The sequence below is a fragment of the Vanacampus margaritifer genome, chromosome 18 (assembly GCF_051991255.1).
Source record: "Vanacampus margaritifer isolate UIUO_Vmar chromosome 18, RoL_Vmar_1.0, whole genome shotgun sequence".
Taxonomy (NCBI): Eukaryota; Metazoa; Chordata; class Actinopteri; order Syngnathiformes; family Syngnathidae; genus Vanacampus; species Vanacampus margaritifer.
The window spans coordinates 5,131,147-5,151,617 of NC_135449.1; the positions used below are offsets into that span (position 1 = coordinate 5,131,147).

The 20,471-nt window shown below is 41.5% G+C and overlaps 4 protein-coding genes across 4 annotated transcripts; 1 reads left to right on the plus strand and 3 right to left on the minus strand.

Moving 5' to 3' along the window:
- Positions 1 to 474: 474 nt before the first annotated feature.
- On the minus strand, positions 475 to 4,710 carry acadsb (acyl-CoA dehydrogenase short/branched chain). The gene is made up of 10 exons (XM_077551278.1): positions 4,605 to 4,710; positions 3,713 to 3,976; positions 3,409 to 3,615; positions 3,136 to 3,306; positions 2,852 to 2,977; positions 2,689 to 2,781; positions 2,469 to 2,558; positions 2,155 to 2,292; positions 1,182 to 1,281; positions 475 to 1,077 (listed from the first exon to the last, which is right to left on the minus strand). The coding sequence occupies exons 1-10, from the start codon at positions 4,635 to 4,637 to the stop codon at positions 1,001 to 1,003; spliced, it is 1,299 nt and encodes a 432-aa protein (XP_077407404.1). The 5' UTR covers positions 4,638 to 4,710; the 3' UTR covers positions 475 to 1,000.
- A 180-nt stretch (positions 4,711 to 4,890) lies between these two features.
- LOC144038648 (zinc finger protein Pegasus-like) lies at positions 4,891 to 8,349 on the plus strand. The gene is made up of 3 exons (XM_077551279.1): positions 4,891 to 5,338; positions 5,757 to 5,945; positions 6,029 to 8,349. The coding sequence occupies exons 1-3, from the start codon at positions 5,221 to 5,223 to the stop codon at positions 6,904 to 6,906; spliced, it is 1,185 nt and encodes a 394-aa protein (XP_077407405.1). The 5' UTR covers positions 4,891 to 5,220; the 3' UTR covers positions 6,907 to 8,349.
- Positions 8,175 to 11,555, minus strand: pstk (phosphoseryl-tRNA kinase). The gene is made up of 6 exons (XM_077551280.1): positions 11,242 to 11,555; positions 10,415 to 10,646; positions 9,497 to 9,698; positions 9,358 to 9,433; positions 9,190 to 9,283; positions 8,175 to 8,596 (listed from the first exon to the last, which is right to left on the minus strand). The coding sequence occupies exons 1-6, from the start codon at positions 11,461 to 11,463 to the stop codon at positions 8,373 to 8,375; spliced, it is 1,050 nt and encodes a 349-aa protein (XP_077407406.1). The 5' UTR covers positions 11,464 to 11,555; the 3' UTR covers positions 8,175 to 8,372.
- Positions 11,556 to 11,938: 383 nt separating this feature from the next.
- adam9b (ADAM metallopeptidase domain 9b) lies at positions 11,939 to 20,385 on the minus strand. Its single transcript, XM_077551799.1, has 22 exons — positions 20,200 to 20,385; positions 19,992 to 20,056; positions 19,821 to 19,894; positions 19,663 to 19,738; positions 19,481 to 19,557; positions 19,183 to 19,375; positions 19,029 to 19,091; positions 18,836 to 18,907; positions 18,594 to 18,763; positions 18,425 to 18,515; positions 16,743 to 16,873; positions 16,073 to 16,244; positions 14,339 to 14,428; positions 13,994 to 14,189; positions 13,741 to 13,852; positions 13,471 to 13,651; positions 13,288 to 13,374; positions 13,107 to 13,212; positions 12,819 to 12,954; positions 12,631 to 12,730; positions 12,388 to 12,425; positions 11,939 to 12,317 (listed from the first exon to the last, which is right to left on the minus strand). Exons 1-22 carry the CDS (start codon positions 20,264 to 20,266, stop codon positions 12,200 to 12,202), a joined length of 2,415 nt encoding a protein of 804 aa, XP_077407925.1. The 5' UTR covers positions 20,267 to 20,385; the 3' UTR covers positions 11,939 to 12,199.
- Positions 20,386 to 20,471: the final 86 nt, after the last annotated feature.

A 20,471-nucleotide genomic window follows, 5' to 3' on the forward strand; every position in this document is an offset into this window, starting at 1 on the left:
GTAACTGAGCGTTATTGTTCGTAACTGTGATACTGCGCATGCGCGTCTAAAATGTAAACCGCTCATGTGTACCTAATGAAGTCGCTGGTCTTTGCGCAGTCATTGTAATGTGTTTCACGTGCAAAATGAATCAGCCCCACCTTAAAATAAAAGATCAGCGAGTCAATTATTCATAACAGGCTCTTTTTTTAATGTGAAGCACCAGTCAATGATTAATATGGCAGTCAGCTCATTAGAGGGTGACGCAGGCTGCACTCAGCGATTGTAATAGACTGCTGCAAGTTTCGGCATCGTCAACTGTGAGGATGCTGCCCTCTAGTGATAGCAGGGAGACGGAGCGTCAGCCATGGGGTGGACTTTGTTTTGCTAATTGCTACCTTTTGATCAATTCAGTTTGCGCAGCACACTTTAAAAAAAAAATCAATAATCATTTTTGATATGTTTTAAAGTGAATTTAATAATAAAGCAATAGCATTTGCTTTAAAACAACATTAACTTTATTTGTCTGCCCCTGGTCATAATATTCTGCTGCGATTCAGCCAATAACACGGCACATATAGACAAAAAAAAGCATTTACACTCACATTCATACCCATGAACCATTTAGTCTTTTCGTAACAGTTCCTCTACTTTTACTATTAAAGTTAAATGAAATGGTCTCGAGTCCCCACTGCTTATTCAATCCATGTGCATTCCAAGCCAATTAGGTAAATAAACCGCCATTTACATTAATGAGCTTGAGGCACGACAAAGGCACTGAAACACTCAAGGTGAACATTTCTGCATGGTCATAATTGAAAAATCCATACAATCTGACAAAACTGCACTGCAAAAAAAAGGATATTAGAAATAACAAAGAGTAACAATAAATCGATATCTTGTATGGATGCAGAGAGACGACAACAGATGCAGGGCCACGGAGTGTAACATGGTAGTCCGAAAGTCCAAAAACAACAGCAGCATAGTAGTCAAATCTATCAGGCGCCGGCTAGGTATCATATTAAACGTCATACTCCTTATCGATGAATTTGGCCATTGTGGACAGCTGGATGTTTGTCGTGCCCTCGTAGATGGTACCTGTAGAAGAAAAACATTCAGGGCTCATTTTGGTCCATTCAGTACTGTGCCCACCTAATACCTTGTGCTCTATTTATTACCAGCATTATACTGCACGTACGTACCAATTTTACAGTCCCTGTAATACTTCTCAATGGGGTAGTCTTTGGTGAAGCCCACCCCTCCCATCCATTCGATGCATTTCGACGTTGTTAACGTTGCCACCTGAAGGAGACAAAAAGAAAACTAGTCAAGCATTTTGGCCCAAATTCAATGATATAAAGTGTTATCGATAGAAAAATAAGTAGCAGAATAATTCTAGAGTATTTTAACAGAAACAGAACTAATACAATGGCACAGTGGAGAGTCAATAATATTTGAAACGCAAACAAAGTTCAAAACTACAGTTCTGATGAGTATGCGGTGTCACTTCTAGGGCCCCCGACCGCTTATTGCCCTTCAAACATTTGCCAAAACAATCGGCCAATTATTTTCCCTTTAAAATGTTATAATCAAATAAAACTGAAGTTTCCGACGCTGGGAAAGTACCCTGAATGCAACATTTTCCTCGCATAACAATTAGCAACTAGCAAGTGTGTAGCGTATGTTAGTAGGGTTATTCTATTGTCCCTAACCGTCTTTTAAGCTGTTTAATGACATCCCAGTTGGCGTTAACTGTAAAAATAATCACATGACAATAAGAATAACATCCACTATTATTTAAATACAAAACATGCATTGTTTTTAAAACATCACTAACCTAACGCTAATGCTAAAAGCGAAGGGAGGATCCTATTCAAATGCTAATGTGACGTTAGCATCGACTTCGGGAGTGATTTTCCTTCAAATAACGAATATCCACACACAAATGCTGTGGGAACACATACCCACAGGCAAGGTAACACTTCGCAAAGGCACAAATTCTTCCCAATGTGTGAAAACATAGTTATTTTAATATAATTATATCGTAACTTTCTTCTGTGCTCACTTTAAGTGTGCACACCATGGATGCACGGCACCACACTGCCCCCAAGAGGCCAAAAACGCACAGGAACAGTCAGTATTTGTTCGTACTGTTTTTTTTTAGTTGCTACTCACCTCTGCTGCAAAGTATTTGGCCATGCAGGCCTCCTTGATGAAGGGTCTGCCGGCTTCCTTCAGACGAGCGGCGTTGTACGTCAGCAAGCGGGCGGCTTCGATCTGTGTCGCTACGTGGGCTATTTGGTGCTGCATGCCCTGCAACGCAAAAGCACAAAAGAAAACGTGTGTATTAATAATGATTGATACATGTGGTATTTTAAAGAACGCGTGTCTATAATGCGATTAAGACAAATGGGAACTGTTTTTAAATTGTGGGGGAAAAATATTGGAAAGGGAAAGAGAAGTATGGTAGGTGTTACTGTTTAATTTACCTGGAAGTCAAAGATGCGTTTTCCAAACTGGATTCTCTGTCTTGTGTAAGGAACCGTGTGGTCAAAGCAGCCTTGTGCTAGCCCCAGCATCTATAACACAATGCATCTTAAATTCTACTCTTTTTATATATTATAAATTATATACAGTATATATATATATATATATATATATATATATATAATTATATTATATTTTTTAGGATAAAACATTTTTTTTTACCTGAGCCGCAATCCCAATCCTGCCTTCATTCAGCATTCCGATAGCGTATTTGTATCCGTGACCAGTTTGGCCCAAGATGTTCTTCTCGGGCACCTGCACAACACAGAGCAAAATGTAGTAGAAGTCCCGAGATTAATTTGCAATCTCGGGTCAGAGTTCGGACCTTGACGTTGTCAAAGTTGAGCTGGCATGTGGAGGACGCGCGCAGCCCGAGCTTGTTTTCCTTCTTGCCGATCTCCAGGCCTTGTGTTTCCCGGTCGACAATGAAGCATGTAATGCCTCTGTAACCCTGTCTTTTGCAAATTATGAAAAGTTGTGAGCAGTAAAGGTCAGGAAACCCTTCCCTACTGGTTTAAACACGATCACAATTACTTTCTGTCGTCTGATTGGTTGGTCAGGGCGAGCCTAGCAAAATATCTGCTGTGATCCGCACACATGAATACTCACGGCTGAAGGGTCGACATTGGCCATCACCAGGAACACGCCGGCATGTTCCGCATTGCTGATCCACATCTTGGATCCGTTGATGACGTAATAGTCCTTGTGCTTTTCCGCACGTGTCTTCAGCGCAAAGGCATCACTGCCCGACTCAGCCTCGGACAGGCAAAAGCTGCCTATCTGTGTGCGAAATGTATCCTTATAGACGTACCTCGGCATGTGCCGGCCTTAGACAAGGTGTTCTCAGATGGAAGTGGCTATTTTGAATGTAAAACATCTCACCATGTCCGTTGATAGCCTGCTGAGGTACTTCTCCTTCTGAGACGCCGTGCCCAGTTGCATAAAGAGGGTGTTGATCAGAGTGTTCTGGATGTCGCACAGCACAGCCACAGAGGGGTCCACTTTCGCCAGCTCCTCGATGACCAGGATGGAGGAGAAGAACGTCGAGCCGGTGCCGCCGTATTCCGCGTCGATCTCGATTCCCATGAGCTGCCCGGGGATGAGATAACAAAAAAAAAAAAGCATCAGCAAACCACATAACTCCTCATTTTGTGAAGATACATGGGAGAGAAAGAAAGGCTCTTACACCCTGCTCAAAGAGAGACTTGATCATTCCTTCATCCATATATGAGAGCTCATCCATCTTCGCAACAAGAGGAGCAATACGTTCTTGTGCATATTTTTTCACTGATTCCCTCATCATGCTCTCCTCCTCTGAATATGACTGCAAGGGAGGGAAATTCACCACTCCAGCCGCCTGAACGGAGTCCACATCTAGGGCAGACTTGGTGGATCTGCTCCTCCATCCTGGCTGGCAACCAACCCACGACCGAGTGAGCTGTCGGCAAGACTGATACAACAGAAAATATCAAATAAAACTCTGACACATTTGCACAATGCAATCATTTGCAAATGTTGAAATAGCTCACACACAAGTTCCGGCTGTCAATTTGTATACCCCAATGCAATAAACAACTGATCGTCACTTAAATAATATCCCACAGTGCATTGCGCCGACAACATTAGGAAAAGCAGCACGACTACAGAGAGCGGACTTAGTGATTTTGTATTTATTATGTAAAATGTAAAATGCAATCTAAACCATATGGTGGTATTATCCAATATTTATTACGTAAGGTCAAACAACCTGAAGTTGTCACGTGACAGGCTACAGAATTTTACGGTACGCCCAATTTGTGTTCCCAATCCCAAACTATCTTTAATTTGTTAATTGATAAATTACCTATGAAGTCCGCCATATAGAAAAATCCATACAAAGTGATTTGGGAGTCGGAATGATACAATGATCCTGAACACAGCCAGTGATTTTCAATGCTAGCTGTTACCAGCCGCCGTTCTAATAAGATTAGTAACGTAGCTGTCGTAAGGACGTGCAGTGCCCCAGACAACATAATAAAAAATACAAAATGAGGCAAATTTAACATGCAATGATGTGATATCACCGTTCACTGGTTTACCTTCGACAAAGTCCTCACCAACACGGCAGCCATGATTTGTTACACAACGTTTACATGCGTACTCGAGGAAGATGTTGCATTTAAAAACATTGGGTATTCCGCAAGCGTTGGCCGTTATTGATGACATGACATGACAAAATATTTTTAATTCGTGGGAATATTTGACAATATTTTTTTCTAAGATATACTCATATGCACGTAGTGTTATAGCATTACGTTGGGGGTGGAATTTGAGATTTGGGTGAACATTCTGTGCGATTATAAAAACTCTTACTGTCATTGAATGCAACACTTCCTAGACTGACTACAATGGCGTGTTGGAAACCAACCAGCATCTGTTAAGCGTTTACCTGCCAACATTATTATAACCGTGTTATTTGAAAATATTTCCAAGTAAACGTTACATTTCAGTAGACGCTAGATGGTGTTTTAACGGACGACACTGTCGTGTTAGGAGCGCTGCTGGGGCTCGAAATGGCGTGCTAACGTTAGCAGAGTTGCTACCATCCGCATCCGTACCGGTTGAAAGTGCTGTTTTAAGCACCTACTGGATTTGACACACACATTCTGTCTCCTTTTGGGAATGTTATTTAGGTCGCAACGCTAAACGAGCACCATGGAAGAAATTAAGACTGAACCTGTGGATTTTGTGAGGGAATTCCAAGAGTATCTAACACAGCAAACGCAGCACGTCAACATGATCTCGGGCTCTATTTGTGAGGAAAAGGATCCAGGTATGGATGTATGCAAAGCAGAAGCTAAATTAACCAGTACCCCACCCCCCCCCCCCCCCACTACTAGTGCCACTTTTGCCCAACTTGTACCACCTGAAATTGATTAATTCCATGTCCTCGATATTCAACAGATATACATGTACTTGTACGCTTTTTGTCTTCACTTGTAAACAATTTAAACACAGTAGTAGAATGATTAAGTTACGCTAGTAGAACAACTGTCTCAAACCAGCAACACATTAGCCTACTAGTTTGACCTAACCTGGATAGCTAGGATATCAATAACTGCTCGAATGACTTTGAATGCTCCATCTTAAGGCCAATGTACAACACTTTTTTCCTCACTAGAAGGGCAACTTTGGTGTACTAGTGGGACTAGTAATAGTAGGAGTTACTATGTTTGTGTTTTCACCATCAGTGGCCCCAAGGAGTGAGCACAATGGTCTGGACCCCCCGTCCGTGGAGGTGAGCCTGCCCGTGGAGGAAGGTTCGGACGTGCAAATGGACGGCCTGGAAAGGACGTGTGATGGCAAATACAAGTGCAGCTTTTGTAGCTACGCCAACAAGGGCATGGCTCGCTTGATAGAACATATCCGCATCCATACAGGTTAGACCACCATAACCCAAAATTCTTTTTTTTCCCTGTGACGAGTACTTTGGTGTAAATGTTCCCTCCCTTGTGTCCTGCAGGAGAAAAGCCGCACCGCTGCCAGCTGTGCCCCTTCGCCTCGGCGTACGAGCGCCACCTGGAGGCCCACATGCGCTCTCACACGGGCGAGAAGCCGTACAAGTGCGACCTGTGCGCCTTCCGCTGCAGCGACCGCAGCAACCTTTCGCACCACCGCCGCCGGCGCCACAAGCAGCTGCCCGCCCGGGCGGCGCGTCCTCCCTTCGTCGGCAAGCGAGGCCTGGCCACCCTACAGAAGCGGAGCGGCTCGCTGGGCTTCGGCAGGCGCCTGCTCCTCAATTTCACCCCGCCGCCCCCGCCGCCGCCGCCCAAATCGGACTACGGCAATAACGTGCCTCACAAGCATCAGCACCATTTGAACATGACCGAGCATAGGAACCCTCCCAGGCTGCTGCAGAGTGACTTCAACAGAGGAGCGAACGCTTTCAACAGCACGCTTGAGCAGCTGGCTTCACTGCAACCGGCCGACCTGCACGCCGAGCCCCCCCACGCACACCCAAACAGTGACGAGAAGCCCATAGTGATACAGGAAGTCACTGGCGCCCGAGTCACGTCGTGCTCCAACGGCGTGCAGACCGTAACGCCTAAAACCGAATACCCCGCCTCGGAACACAGGAGCTCCACGTTGGACGCCCACGATGAGGTTTTGTGCGCGGGCAGTAGCCGGCCTGGCACGCCCCTCGCCGCCGACACGCCGGAATGCGACAAGCCGCAGCGGTGCCCGCATTGCGACATCCACTTCCCCGACAACATCCTGTTCACTATCCACATGGGATGTCATGTGTACGAGCATCCCTTCCGCTGCAACGTCTGCGGCCACACGTGCACTGACAAGTACGACTTTGCATGTCATTTTGCTCAAGGGCAACACAAAAAGTGACGGACTGTATTCGGAATCACTCACAAGCCAATATAGACTACTCACGAAAACTTAACGATAGGGATTTTTCGTATCACTTTTAGACTATTCTTTTTTCTGATTTCTAGTTCTTGATTGCAAAATGGCCACAAGGGGGATGTTGTGAGCACGATACCTTGAAATAAGGCCGGGTATCGACGGTACTCGCCCTAACCTACTTACAGTGTAAGTATATTGAACTCTTGGGCGAAATTTAGGTCTCAACAATTAATCAAATTCAAATTGCAGCGAAGTTGTCAAAGCACAAAGGCTATAACAAAAAAACTCTGCTTCATTTCATGGGTTGGTCTGGTCGGCTTTTGAAAACAAATGTTTTTAGCATATGTATATTTTATTTATTTATTGAGTGTCCAGATATGTTCAATGACTAGAAAGCACAGTCCTCCTGTTTACACGTCATTGTTTCATGAAACTTGAAAAGTTGGAAGTGATAAAGCCACAGATTTGTTTGCATTATTGTTGCAAATGGATTCATGACTTGTGTATGTTTATGCCACACCTGTTTGGTAGAATGTAGTGAAATCGGAGCGAATGCTTAAAAGGCTGCAAGTCAAGAGTTTAATTGAAGTAGATCAATTGTCTTTCATCATAGTTCATGGTTAATTTGCCTTTGTTTTAGTGTAAGCATAATATGTAAGACATCTATGTAAACTATAATAATCTGATATTGTTGTAATTTATTTAGTTTCATTTATAGTTTGTTAAAAAAAATAGCTTAAAAAAATAATCTCAATATTGAAAAGGGGAAAAAAATTGCAATTAGTATTTTTTTGTTCAAAATTAGTCTATACACAATTTGCTTTTCTCTTTCAAGGAACGGAATAGTGTCTTACTCGACAGGTGTCTCATTTAAGCCTCGCAAAGTGGCCATTGATCTTATAGTGTCATCAGCAGGTTGCAACAGAGACTGGAAGAGTCACAGAAAGACATAAAAGTGCACTTTTTTTCCCATTCATCCAAAAATGTCACCCAAATGCCCAATACTGAAACTTTATGTGAGTTTATAGTACGTTTTATAGTGGGTTTGTCATTTATAGTGCTGTAGCAACAACACATGACTTGGGGGTATTTTACTTATTTTGTTTTATATATCTTGGCTGAATTATCTTGATACTAACTGTGCTTGTGTTTTTTTTTTATTTATATCATGTATATACTGTACATTGTAAGACTTATAATGTGCTTTTATTTTTATTTTTACTGTCTACTTGTTTTATAACTGAAGCAGCATACAGTAAAGGTGAAATTCTTCATTTAAATCATTGATTTGAGTTGTAGTGTGTGTTCTGGAAAAATATTCAAATTATTACCTGATAACTATTTTATTTCCAAAATATACAATTCAGTTCATGTACATATAGACAGACAGTCTGTAAAAACAATAATAAATGCTTTTTTTTCTTTTTCTTTTTTAACAGACTCACCGACTAAAAGTGAAAATGGTTCTGGAATACTTTTAACAGAATTTCTTGTCTTTCACTGTCGAAACGTGCTACTGCAGTCTTCACAAGATGATCCACATCGATATCCTCTCCTGGACTAAAATTCTCATCTTGAAGAAAGTGGCTGCGCAGATTTTGGAGGAATTGCGCTTTGGATTCGCTGAGTTGAGTGGCCAAGGACCTCATTTGTTGAGAGGATACACCAGTTTCTGAAATATCAAAAATGGAAGCTTCTGAACAGCTAAAAAGTACATAAGTAGCTAGCTATGCAAAGTTAACAGTGTCGTTGCGCAACCTAGTGGAGAAATTTAAAATAGCATTTTTGTCTTTATTTTTCCCCCCAAACAAAAAAGGCATAAATTGGAAGAAATTTGTTTTTAGCCCATGAGAAGATCTAAAGTACTGTTATAATACACAAAATGTGAACATGTTCAAACTAAAATACTCTAAATCAACATTAACTCTTTGACTGCCAGACGTTTTCAGAAAAGGGATGCCGTGGGTGCCAGCCGATTTAAGCATTTTTGACTGATCTTTCAAGGTCCACAGAAAATTATGTGTTTGGACTATGGAAACACACATACTACCAAATGAAAGATTGGACTCTCATCTTTCATCAGAAAAAAAAGTTTGTTTCTACCTTATTCCGTTTTTCAGTAATCAACTATAGAAAATGGTTAGTTTCACCTCTGTTTTGGAAAAAAACGTCTTTTAACGTCTTTGGCACTCCTCCATAGGATTTTACTAAACGTTATTTAACGTTTTTGGCAGTCAAAGAGTTTAAATAATGTGAACAGCTGACCTCTGGCTTTTTTCATTGCCTCGGAGATGAGACGGCGACAGGCCTGGTCGGCCCGGTGAACCACGCTTGCCGCACATTTTTGACGGTCTGCCTCCTGCAGGATTAAAGTTCACTACTTCACTGTTGCGTTTGAATAAATTCATCATTTCTTAGCTGTCTTTTACAAACTTTTTGTTCTCCATCGTCCTCGACTGGGCTCAAAGGGTCACTCAGTGCGGAGGAGATCAACTCCATCACTTGCTGACTAAAAAAAAAAAAAGTCTTATAAATATCAAGAGGGGAAAAAAATCTCATGTGTTCATCTTACATGTCACACTCTGACAAGTCGTCTGCTGTGTCCACTGTGATGCTCTTTGCCTCCCACGGGTTTTTCTTCGGATTTGGAGACTCCAGACGCTTTGCCATTTCCGCAATCACCTCGGCGGGGACGGGACGAGGGCGAATCTCGTTCCGGCTGATGCACATATCCAAGGGGCACTGCACGTACACCTGGCAAAAGCCCAGTGAATCTGCAACGGTGGCGTGTAGAGATGAATGAATTAACTCATTCACTGCCATTGACGGCTATAGACGTCAAAAATTCATTTGAACTATTTCTATTAGTTTAACTTTTTTTTCACTTTTGTTAACAAGAGTATGAAAACCTAGGAGAAAATTATTGTACATTTAGAACATAAATAAAATTTGTGATTAATCGTGAGTTAACTATTGAAGTCATGCGATTAATTACAATTACAAATTTTAATTGCCTGACCCCCCTAATTTTTAATAATTTAATCGCCTGACGCCCCTAATTTTTAATAATCTTTTCTTAAAAAAATAAAAGGTTATTTAATTTTTTTTTCTAGGTTTTCATACTCTTAACAAAAGTGGAAAAAATGTTAAACTAATAGAAATAGTTTAAATGAATTTATGACGTTTATAGCCGTCAATGGCAGTGAATGAGTTAATAGCATTACCATTCATTTTAGGTCAAGATATCATTAGCTAATTTAGCTTTTTTTTTTGTTTTGTTAATCTGTTCACATCGTTCTAAGCAGTTATGGTATAGAAATGTCAGTAACAATTCAATTTTACTTTTTTACTTCTACTTAAGGAGTGGAATCCATCCATCTAGTTTTTTCCAGTGTTTTCGTTTTTGTTTACACAAGCATCCATACTTCTAGTTAAGTACAGTAAACCACATCCCATTTTTCCCCAAATAGTGTACTGCAAATATGCCTACACTTTCTAGCCAGCTGGAAGACCTCATATCTCATGCTTGGGTAGTAAAAGTTGTCATCCAGAAGAAACAAAAGCGGCTCTGCGTCAGCCTGGACGGGCGTCAGCAGAGTGCGGATGCAGCGATCCCACGCGGGCCCATCGATATTGCTGTTGCCTGAAAGCTCGGGCTCTTTCTCCAGGAAGTCCTCCAGGCACTGCAACACTGCATTTCGATGGAGCTTCCACTCTGTGCGCTGGAAAAGGTAAAAAATGGCCAAATACATTCAGCAGATACTTTATTAGGACAATTACAGAGCTGTTTTTTCAAGTGATTGCTCATTTAATTCTGACAGTATTCTTAATGTAATGTCCTCGCATGTGGGAAAGGAGAGCTAGAGACACCAATGCAGCTTTTTATCACACACAAGCACTACAAGAATACTGACACAGGAGCTGTTGTTGGCCACAGTTTACACCCAAGGCGCTCACGAACAGACCCTCTTAAAGGCACATGTACCCAGACAGTATTGTTTTTATTTAATACCTTTGCTTTCAATTGTTTTTTTTTATTTTTTATGTGGTTAAATGAATGCATTTTCAATGTGTTTACTAGGCATGTTTTAACAAGTTAAAAGTTTAAGAGAGTAAGAACATTTTAAAAATGTACTGTAGTCAATTACAGTATTCACATTCGAACCATTACAAATTAATGGCAAACTCATTCTAGTCTATACGTTGTCAACTCGTGTGTTCCATTATTAGTATCAGTAGATTAAAAAAATGACTTACAAGTAGATATGACGAAAAACACCAACAACAACAACAAGAAAACACAATTTGAAAACTTACACCCTCTTGTGACGTAACCTCCTCGCCTGCCTTCCGGGTATGAAAAGCCTGATCTGAGATCAGCTCGTCGTACTGCACAACAGCGGCTCTCCACCCGCGCTGTCTCGCGGCGAGACTGACGCTGCGGGACAGCGACGACTTCCCCGCAGCGGGAAGACCGCAGAGGACGCATAGACAGGCCCGAGCCCGGTCGACGTGCTCGCGGTCAGCCACTGTTGCCATACGACCGCCACCAAATCGTTTACAGGGATACCGATCATAACGCGGCCATATTTGTTTACCCCAATGCAGTTTACTTCCGCATTCGCAGAAGAACCGCCCACATCCGGTTGCAGACCAGACGATCACTATTTTTAATTTTACATTTCTTGAGCGGCTTACAAGTGTTAATTTGCCCCAGGTTTTCTTCTTTTTTTTGTGTCAGAATGAAGGTTAAGTTATGTTATGCAATAACAGTGATTACAGTGACACGTTGGAAAGGTTTGACCGTGCTTTGAAGCCGCAAATATTTGGTCAAGGTTGCTTTGACTGACCTTTATAACTACATAAGAAAAGAATGTGAAAGTTGGAGAGGGTGCGGCAACACTCTTCAAAGGACCAGTGGAACAGCCAAGATAGAACAGGATATCAGATTTTTTGTGGGATAATAATAAATCTGACATTTTATTTTAAAGCCATATCACTTAAGACTCAGTGGTCAAGCATAAAACAGATTTATTTATTACAATTGACATTTCCTTTAATTCACAAAAGCATTAAAAATTTTGGGAAATTATACAAATATATACAGTATCTGATTACATTCAATTACATACATTCCAATAAATATTAAGCGTGAATACACATGATGGCATACTGGAGCAATCAACTTCAAAGACTTGGGTGCATTATTTGACAGTTTCTCCTCAGTTGTAAATATCTTCTCACATTCAGTACACAAAAATAAAAAAAATCAGTTTCATTGATGTCGGGGGGGAATCGCTTTGGGGACTCCGGGGCCCTGCCTGAGAGCCTGGGGATGTGCAGAGGTAGTGTTGTGATCCGTATTCCAATAATCCAGCTCTCCATACCTGAAACTGAACGCATGTGCAAAAAAGGATTGAGCGTAACAAATGTGAATGATTAATACAATTAATGAGTTCTTACCCAGAAATCGGAGCCGAGGTAGCCGGTGGATATGGAAGCTAAAATGACAGAAAACAACACATTGCAGGAACTGTTTATTACATTGAAGTAATTAGAAAAAACAATTTCCCGCACCAGACTATAGTACATCCTGAATTCTATTTATTGATGGCATTCATCTGTTAAATCCAAACCGGTTTTGCCTGCTGCTGAATACATACATGATCAGATACCCTGGAGCTATCACGACTTGACAATATTTACCCTCTGTGGAGGAACTTCAGTTGGAATATGAGTAGCAGCATGCGTTTCAGTATTTCGGTTTGAATGCCCATTAGCACTTCCATGTCCAGCATTATGTGGCCTGCAAAATCAAATATACTCACTTGCATATTTTCGTCATACTGTATTTTATTTTTTTTTTTTACATCATATAATAAGATTGTGTATACCTGAAACGTCGGGCTTGTTTGAGGCACGGGTTGAGCGCATCTCTCCTGAAGATGAACAGCAGCACCAGGATCAGAACAATCAGTAGAGGAACAACGAGCAGGAAGAAGATCAACAGGCCGTCCCTGAGGGAGTGATCTTGGGGCACAATGGACATTGATGAGGGTCAGCAAAAAAAAGTCACAAAATTGTCATTATTGGCTTGTCATAAATTAAAATAAATTTTATCATTGTTTTGTGAATGCCTTACAACATATTGGGATAAAAATAAAAAATAATCTGGACTGCACCTATTTTAGGGGGACCACTGTCTACGCTGCCGCCTATCCCTGCCCGGTCACAGTTGGGCGGGCTCCACCCATCATCGCAGTGGCAGTGTCCTTGGTCGTTGCATACCTGGAGACATTGAACAACGCATACTGTCAGGTCTTGACAAGATCATGAGAGGTGGGCTGAAAGCGCCGTTCTAACCCCGTGGCTGTTGCACGTCCTCTCGGCATCGCAGTCCAAATTGGGCAGTAGAGCCGAGGCGTTCACGCACTTAAAATCCAGACAGGTCTTGAAAAGAACAAAGCAATGAACCGTGGGTGGAATGTTAACACAACTGGATGACAGCAAGAGCAAGTTTGATTGGCTGGTTACAGTTCTTCTTACTTTTCCTTCAGCGCAAGGACTCCCGGGGTTCACATAGGCGGGATCCAGCACGTCCGTACCCAGGTTGAAGTCAGCGTTGACACACCTGGACCCGTTTATGATCTGAATACTGACATGAGCTCCAGGAGGCGGGTGGTTGACATCCACGTTAGCGCACTGCACCTTCCCGCACATGGCGTCCCTATAATATAAACCCTCATTTGACCTTTTTTCGCCACTCACATTCATATTTCAAGTTTAGACCAGCAGATAAAAAAAAATAACACTCACGCCACAGCACATCTGATATATTCTCCAGTGTTTGTGATCCCGCAGTTCCCGAATAGGTTTCCCTGCACGTTTGCATGCAGAAAACAAACATCTGCTGCTTTCGTTGCTGGATCTGGCAAAATTAGAGAGGGGGGGGGGGGGGGGATCAAAACTGAGAATGAAATCAATTGATGACAAAAGAAACAAGGTAATCATGGCACCACAATTAAGTGGCCTTTATAGAACACAGTAGTACTACTGATGAAAAATGTACCTGGAGCAAAGAGACCTCGACACTGGGAGTCGTACGTTTGGCATCGGCCCTCGTAGCAGTACGCCGCTCCGTTCTGACAGGGCAGGCCGTCCATGATGTAGAAGTCATTGGGGCAGAAGGCGCTGGTGCCGTAACAGAACTCGGGAAGATCGCACGCGTTGACAGATCTCCTGCATGGCGTCCCGGCTACTCTCAGCTAGGAGAAGGACCGTGCGAAAATTGGAATTATAACGCACACCTCCACAAAATGGGGGGGAGAAATCCAGAAGTGGATCAGAACAACGGCGTACACATTTTTAAGATCCCTTTATAAAGTGTATTGGGAACGGGTAAATGTGTGCCCACCTGACAATCGTTGCAGCAGCTCCCTTGAGCACAAGCGGATCCAGAGGTGAGTTTGCAAGTGGCAGCGTCACAGCATTTATTCTTGCATTCCTGTGGAAAATATATTTTGATTTTTGGACTTGATCCGGCCTGTCATGAAATTTAAAAAAACTAATAAAACAGCAAATATTTAAGCCACAAATGCTCATAATAGGTGTACCTAATGAAGTGGCCAACTGACATAGCTGAAGTCATAGTAGTCACTTAATTGACAATAATGAGAAAACATTCATTTTCTATACAACTAATCCTGTTGATGGTAAAATTGGAGTCTGTCCTAGCCACTGATCTGAATATATGACTGGATAGCCGACAGCCCATACACGCTCGTGCAAGCCGTTGAAGTGACAGGGCGGCCATCTTGCGAGCAGACTACTGTAGAAACTAACTCTTTGACTGCCAAAAACGTTAAATAACATTTAGTAAAATCCCATGGAGTGCCAAAGACGTTAAAAGACGTTTTTTTTCAAAACAGAGGTGAAACTAACCATTTTCTATTGTTGATTACTGAAAAACGGAATAAGGTAGAAACAAACTTTTTTTTCTGATGAAAGATGAGAGTCCAATCTTTCATTTGGTAGTATGTGTGTTTCCATAGTCCAAACACATACTTTTCTGTGGACCTTGAAAGATCAGTCCAAAATGCTTAAATCGGTTGGCACCCACGGCATCCCTTTTCTGAAAACGTCTGGCAGTCAAAGAGCTATACTGTAAACGTACAGATGAGACATATACAGCTTGTAGGCAGTTAGTATAGGGCTGGGGGGCGGGGGTGTGGAATTTGTGGCGGGGTAGTCACTATTTTAACAAAAAAATGGACGGTATGTGCTGCTTTGAAGACCCCCTTTTTCTTTTATCGCTCAGTTCCTTAGACCCCAATATTAGATTTGGCAGAGGCATCTTTCAATGAATTACAGTTATAATTCTTAAAAAAAAAAATACAGGTTTCCTCCTGTAGACATCATTAAGCATATAATTTATATATTTTTTTAAGGCAAGTTGTAAAATGTCTGAAGTTCTCTTGTTTATGTGTAACAAATGTAAAATATCAGAAATCATGCGGTTACTGCCAAATACGGTCTCAAATGTTCTCTAATTTCGATACTGTAAATGTATAAGATCGTATGCCAAGAAACGTTTCTCGGGAGGAGCAATATGGCGGCTTCGTAGCTTCAAAAGTCTTGGCCGATTGGCTATCCTGTCATATATTCAGAAAAGTGGTCCTAGCTGATTTCAAGCGAGATATACACCATGGATTGCTCACCAATCAACCGCAGAGCATACAAACTTTCAACATCGCCACTAAGGGGGAAATGAAACCACACTGTTTCTACAGAGGTCAACCACTATCAGTCAGTGGCTTACGAGAATTCTCATGAGAACCGAAAAAACGCTGAGCTTTTACTCACTTGATTTATGATTGCGCACTGATGAGAATCACACCATTTACGTGGAAATTTTTGTCAGCAAATGAAAAAGTTGAAAATGCAAGATTATTTCCTCACCCCCACCCCTTTTTTTTTTTTGAGCCGCTGTCAATCATGGTGTCCCTCAAGGTTCAATGCTTGTCCCCCTTCTTTTCTCCATGTACTTGCTGACACTTAGTGCACCATTTTCTGTTAGTTAAATGTTCTCTTAGGGTCCTTGAAAGGCGCTACAAATCGATCTACTGCCGGGTTTCATAAAATGTGCTACCTCTGGCGTGCCACAGTCACACTCCTCGTCTTCTTCCAACAAGCCGTTGCCACACTTGGCGGTGCCAACCACGTCCGAGAGGGAGGGCTGGTTTATCAGACACACCCCTCTTCCGCTGAGGATGAGTGCTTCAAAATCTTCGCCACTGCAGCGGCTGAAACTTGTGGCGCCGCTAAACAGCGTCGTGGAAAGAGCAGATGTATAAAATGGCACAATTACGTGATGAAATAAAATGATGAAAATTGATTTCTAAGAGATTCTTAACTCTTTGACTGCCAAAAACGTTAAATAACGTTTAGTAAAATCCTATGGAGGAGTGCCAAAGACGTTAAAAGACGTTTTTTTCCAAAACAGGAGGTGAAACTAACCATTTTCTATAGTTGATTACTGAAAAACGGAATAAGGTAGAAACAAACTTTTTTTTCTGATGAAAGATGAGAGTCCAATCTTTCATTTGGTAGTATGTGTGTTTCCATAGTCCAAACACATAATTTTCTGTGGACCTTGAAAGATCAGTCAAAAATGCTTAAATCGGCTGGCACCCACGGCATCCCTTTTCTGAAAACGTCTGGCAGTCAAAGAGTTAATTTTAAAAGGAGTTCCTTGCCTGGTTAAGTAAAGGAATGAATGAAATGCACAAACTCTCGTTTTTTTTTGTTTGTTTTTTTACCTCGCAGTGGCTGCCATAATGCAGCTTTCTCCGTTACAGCTGCAGCGGTTATCGTCGTGACTCATGCCAAGGTTGTGACCAATCTCGTGGGCCACAACACTGGAGGCGAAAACCAGATCATCGTTGCCAAACTGGTAAATCACATTAAGTCAGTCAGCAACGATCAGAAAATGGAAGCAATATTTTACAAATATGTCAAATTGCGAATTGAGTAAAAAAAAAAAAAAAAAAACTGTCTCCCTGTTATGTATTGTGATTTAAAATGTCACTATTGTGTGGCTTTTTAGCTAATAGGGTTAGGTTGTTTTTTTTCCCCCATTCAAAGGCACCCCATTACAGGAGAATGGAAGGAATTTCACAAATCCGCCTCGTCATTGGCGTAATGATGTCTCGGTCAAACTGGTTGGACTCCTCCTCTCTCCTGTGCAACACGTGAGTGTGAGGCCTCCCCATAAATAATAAAAGGAGTATCATTTTTCACACAAGAGATCACGCTCCCCACGTGCGATGCCAGCTGGCATTTGGAGTGAAAGAGGAGTTAAATAAACCATGGTAACTTGTTTGGAGTTGTAAAGGATATTAACTCATTCACTGCCATTGACGGCTATAGACGTCAAAAATTCATTTGAAATATTTCTTAGTTTAAAATTGTTTCCACTTTTCCAAGAGTATGAAAAACTTTTTTTTTTTTTGAAATACAGATATAAAATGTGTGATTAATCGTGAGTTAACTATTGAAGTCATGCGATTAATTACAATAAAAAAATTGAATCGCTTGACACGATTGATTTATTAAAAATTCAGGGCGTCAGGCTATAATTTTTTTTAATCGTAATTAATCACATGACTTCACTAGTTAACTCACAATTAATTACAAATTTTGTATCTGTTCTAAATGTACAAAAAAAAAAAAAAAAGGTTTTCATACTCTTGTTAACAAAAGTAGAATTTTAGATAATAGAAATAGTTCAAATGGATTTTTGACGTCTATAGCCGTCAATGGCAGTGAAGGAGTTAAACCAATCACATATATGTTTAAGATAAAAACACGTTTTGCTTTGTCAACTGAAGATGACATCATGATTGCTCAGGAAACAGGTAACAACCAGTCGTGGCTCGGGCTCAAGGGGGCGGAGTGGAACCGTCACTTGCCTACGATGCAGGTTGGCGTGGGTTCGCGTCCCCACCTGGGAGACCATGTTTGTATGTGTGCGTGTTTGTGTGAGTGAATGCAAAAAAAACACACACACACACAAAAACAGTCATGGCTCAATTTGCTAACGTCACATGTTAAAAAATCCAGAAAACAGGTGAGCTATAATTGGTCGTTACCCGTTTCCTGAACACCTGTGCTGTCATTTTCATTCGACAGCAAGTGGCAAAATGTGTTTTCAAAGGTATTAAATGTGTTGATAAAAGTAGAAATTTTAAAAAAATTTTAATTTTAAAATTATTAAATTAGTCTCTATTTCATTGAGGTCTCATTTGTGAACTGTGGAGCTGTGAAAAAATGGTTTAAAAAAAATAATTAAAAAAAATAAATAAATAAATAAAACTTTGCCTGACTTGCCTCGACTTAAAAAAAAAAAAAAAGTACTTTATAACGCGTGGCGCCACGCATGGTGTCTCGGGTGTGTTAGGCGTAAAATCAGCTATGGTGATGGGATAAGTGTCAAACTAACCACAGTGATTCCTCCAGAGCTGGTGGCCGAGCAGACCGTGCCGACGAAGGCCATCCCCAGCACATTTTCTGGGTACGAATTGGGCCGCCCACTAAAGAAACAAAAACAAAACAACCATCATAACCTGCGGATCGCATGTCTCCTAATCACCTGATCGCTGTGAACTCACACCACGAGCTGACCGATGTCGTGCCGGTTCCTCGGCAACAGGTCAGACTTCCTCCAATTGACAAAGTTGCGCAGTACAGTTCCCGCGGAACCCTCCACTACAAAAGGGTTGGATTGTCTAAAAATCTCCAGGCCCATTAGCACCACGCGGATGTTCAGCTGTTTGTAATACTAGAATGGACCAGAAAGGATATATAAAAACTGAAAAAAAGAAAAATTCTACATTTGTTTTAGATATCTTACCCCATCTAGTAGGTTGGCCATTTCCACCATCTCTTCTCGTATCGCCGTCTCATTTCTTTGCTTGAACTGATACTGTCAATTAAAATGAATACAGTGAACCCCAGCCTATTTGCAGTCTGTTATTCACCTATTGAATTTTTTTTCATGTGTAATGTGCGAGAACCTCGTTTTCTTTACATAAATTTAAACTCACCCTGAGATGATCCACAACTAAAACTAGCTCCACGTATCTGGTCTGAGGTAAATTGCGTTTCTTCTATAGAAATAACAAGAAAAAAAAGTAAACTATGAATCTCCTTGTTAAAGTGCAAATCACATCACACTTGTCCGTGAAAAGTGAGCCGCACCCGCAGCAGAGCTGAGATGGTGTGTCCGGGCTGAAAAGGTTCATGGTTCGGGGTGGCTGTGGCCTCATGAATGACACCGCAGGTGACGGCTTCAGTCTGAATGTCGGCCAGACGGTACAGAATGTGATCATTGGTGGCGGACAGCGGCACAGGCTCGAGTCCATAGCTGTCGTTTGCAAAAAGGATCACACCCCTAGAGAGGAATGATGGGTAAAACCTCAACCAAGAACATTTGTGTATTCAACCCGGCACAATGAACCAATAGATCAACAATCAAGGTCAGTCAACATGTCCAAACCTCAATCCGTAGCACGTGCTGAGGGCCACCACCGAATTTTCATAGCCTTCCACCTCCCCATGATAATAACAATGCACCTGGGTAAAAATGAAAGCAACAATTCAAAACAGCCTGTTAGACAAGTTTATAAAATGAGCGAGGTTCCTGAAAGGAAAACTATTCCCCATCCCGTAGTAACTTACGTGTTTCGGACGTGTGGTTGTGTGATTACCAGTGACGTTAAAAGTATCCCAAAAAAAATCTGGATGTAAGAAGTCTCTGAGAATCAGTAAAGAACATTATGACTCATAACATCGGCAGCATTGAATGAGATTAGGTAAAATAAGAAGTGGCGCAAAACCTGTTTCTCTTAAGATGAAGGATGTGAGATCTGTTTCCTATTTTTAGCGCATACGATTTATCATCCTCGGATTTCTGAAAGTGTTAAAAACAACAACAACATATTTGAAGTCTTAAGACGGGGGGAAACAAATATTTTACCTACTTCTGACCACAACTGCCCGTCACTTGCCTGCGTCGGAAGCAGCTGAGGTTGCACAATAGAATACTTTGTAAGTTTTAACCCATTCGGAATGTCTGGAAGAGAGATGTAGCGAAGGGGAAAAAATATATATGCCATTAATATTTACACATTTCTACTAGCTTAAGGTCGTGTTTTCTCATTTAGCACCGAAAGGTACGCCTCATGCAACATTAAACAAACACGAGTCACGACTCACCTTTGTTGTCTACTCCAGAAATGCAAAAAAGCAATAAAACAGCGACGATGAGGTATTCTTCGACCATGTTCTCACAACACCATATGCTAACTGAACTGAAACGCCAATGGCAATATTTTTAGGTCAGTCTTTCTTAATTAAACTGAGCGTCGAACCTCAGATTCCTTCTACTGGGCATTTGGGCAGGTGCGTCATAGAGGGTGTGGCCAAAGACATCTCTTGCTTCTTCTTTTAATGCTTATTTTCCATTGTATTTTACAACTTCTTCAAAC

What these genes read in the sequence shown, in the direction of transcription:
- acadsb (XM_077551278.1), bottom strand. Translation starts at nt 4,637, where the DNA reads ATGGCTGCCGTGTTGGTGAGGACTTTGTCGAAG. An exon ending in CCAATGTCGACCCTTCAGCC is followed by an intron (nt 2,978 to 3,135) that starts GTGAGTATTCAT and finishes TGCAAAAGACAG; the next exon opens with GGTTACAGAGGCATTACATG. An exon ending in TTACAGGGACTGTAAAATTG is followed by an intron (nt 1,078 to 1,181) that starts GTACGTACGTGC and finishes TTTCTTCTACAG; the next exon opens with GTACCATCTACGAGGGCACG.
- LOC144038648 (XM_077551279.1), top strand. Translation starts at nt 5,221, where the DNA reads ATGGAAGAAATTAAGACTGAACCTGTGGATTTTGTGAGGGAATTCCAA. An exon ending in TTGTGAGGAAAAGGATCCAG is followed by an intron (nt 5,339 to 5,756) that starts GTATGGATGTAT and finishes TTTCACCATCAG; the next exon opens with TGGCCCCAAGGAGTGAGCAC. An exon ending in ACATATCCGCATCCATACAG is followed by an intron (nt 5,946 to 6,028) that starts GTTAGACCACCA and finishes TGTGTCCTGCAG; the next exon opens with GAGAAAAGCCGCACCGCTGC.
- pstk (XM_077551280.1), bottom strand. Translation starts at nt 11,463, where the DNA reads ATGGCAACAGTGGCTGACCGCGAGCACGTCGACCGGGCTCGGGCCTGT. An exon ending in CTTCCAGCTGGCTAGAAAGT is followed by an intron (nt 9,699 to 10,414) that starts GTAGGCATATTT and finishes CCACCGTTGCAG; the next exon opens with ATTCACTGGGCTTTTGCCAG. An exon ending in GACTTGTCAGAGTGTGACAT is followed by an intron (nt 9,434 to 9,496) that starts GTAAGATGAACA and finishes TTTTTTTTTTAG; the next exon opens with TCAGCAAGTGATGGAGTTGA.
- adam9b (XM_077551799.1), bottom strand. Translation starts at nt 20,266, where the DNA reads ATGGTCGAAGAATACCTCATCGTCGCTGTTTTATTGCTTTTTTGCATT. An exon ending in CTCAGCTGCTTCCGACGCAG is followed by an intron (nt 19,895 to 19,991) that starts GCAAGTGACGGG and finishes TAACACTTTCAG; the next exon opens with AAATCCGAGGATGATAAATC. An exon ending in GCTCTGGAGGAATCACTGTG is followed by an intron (nt 16,874 to 18,424) that starts GTTAGTTTGACA and finishes GTGATTTACCAG; the next exon opens with TTTGGCAACGATGATCTGGT.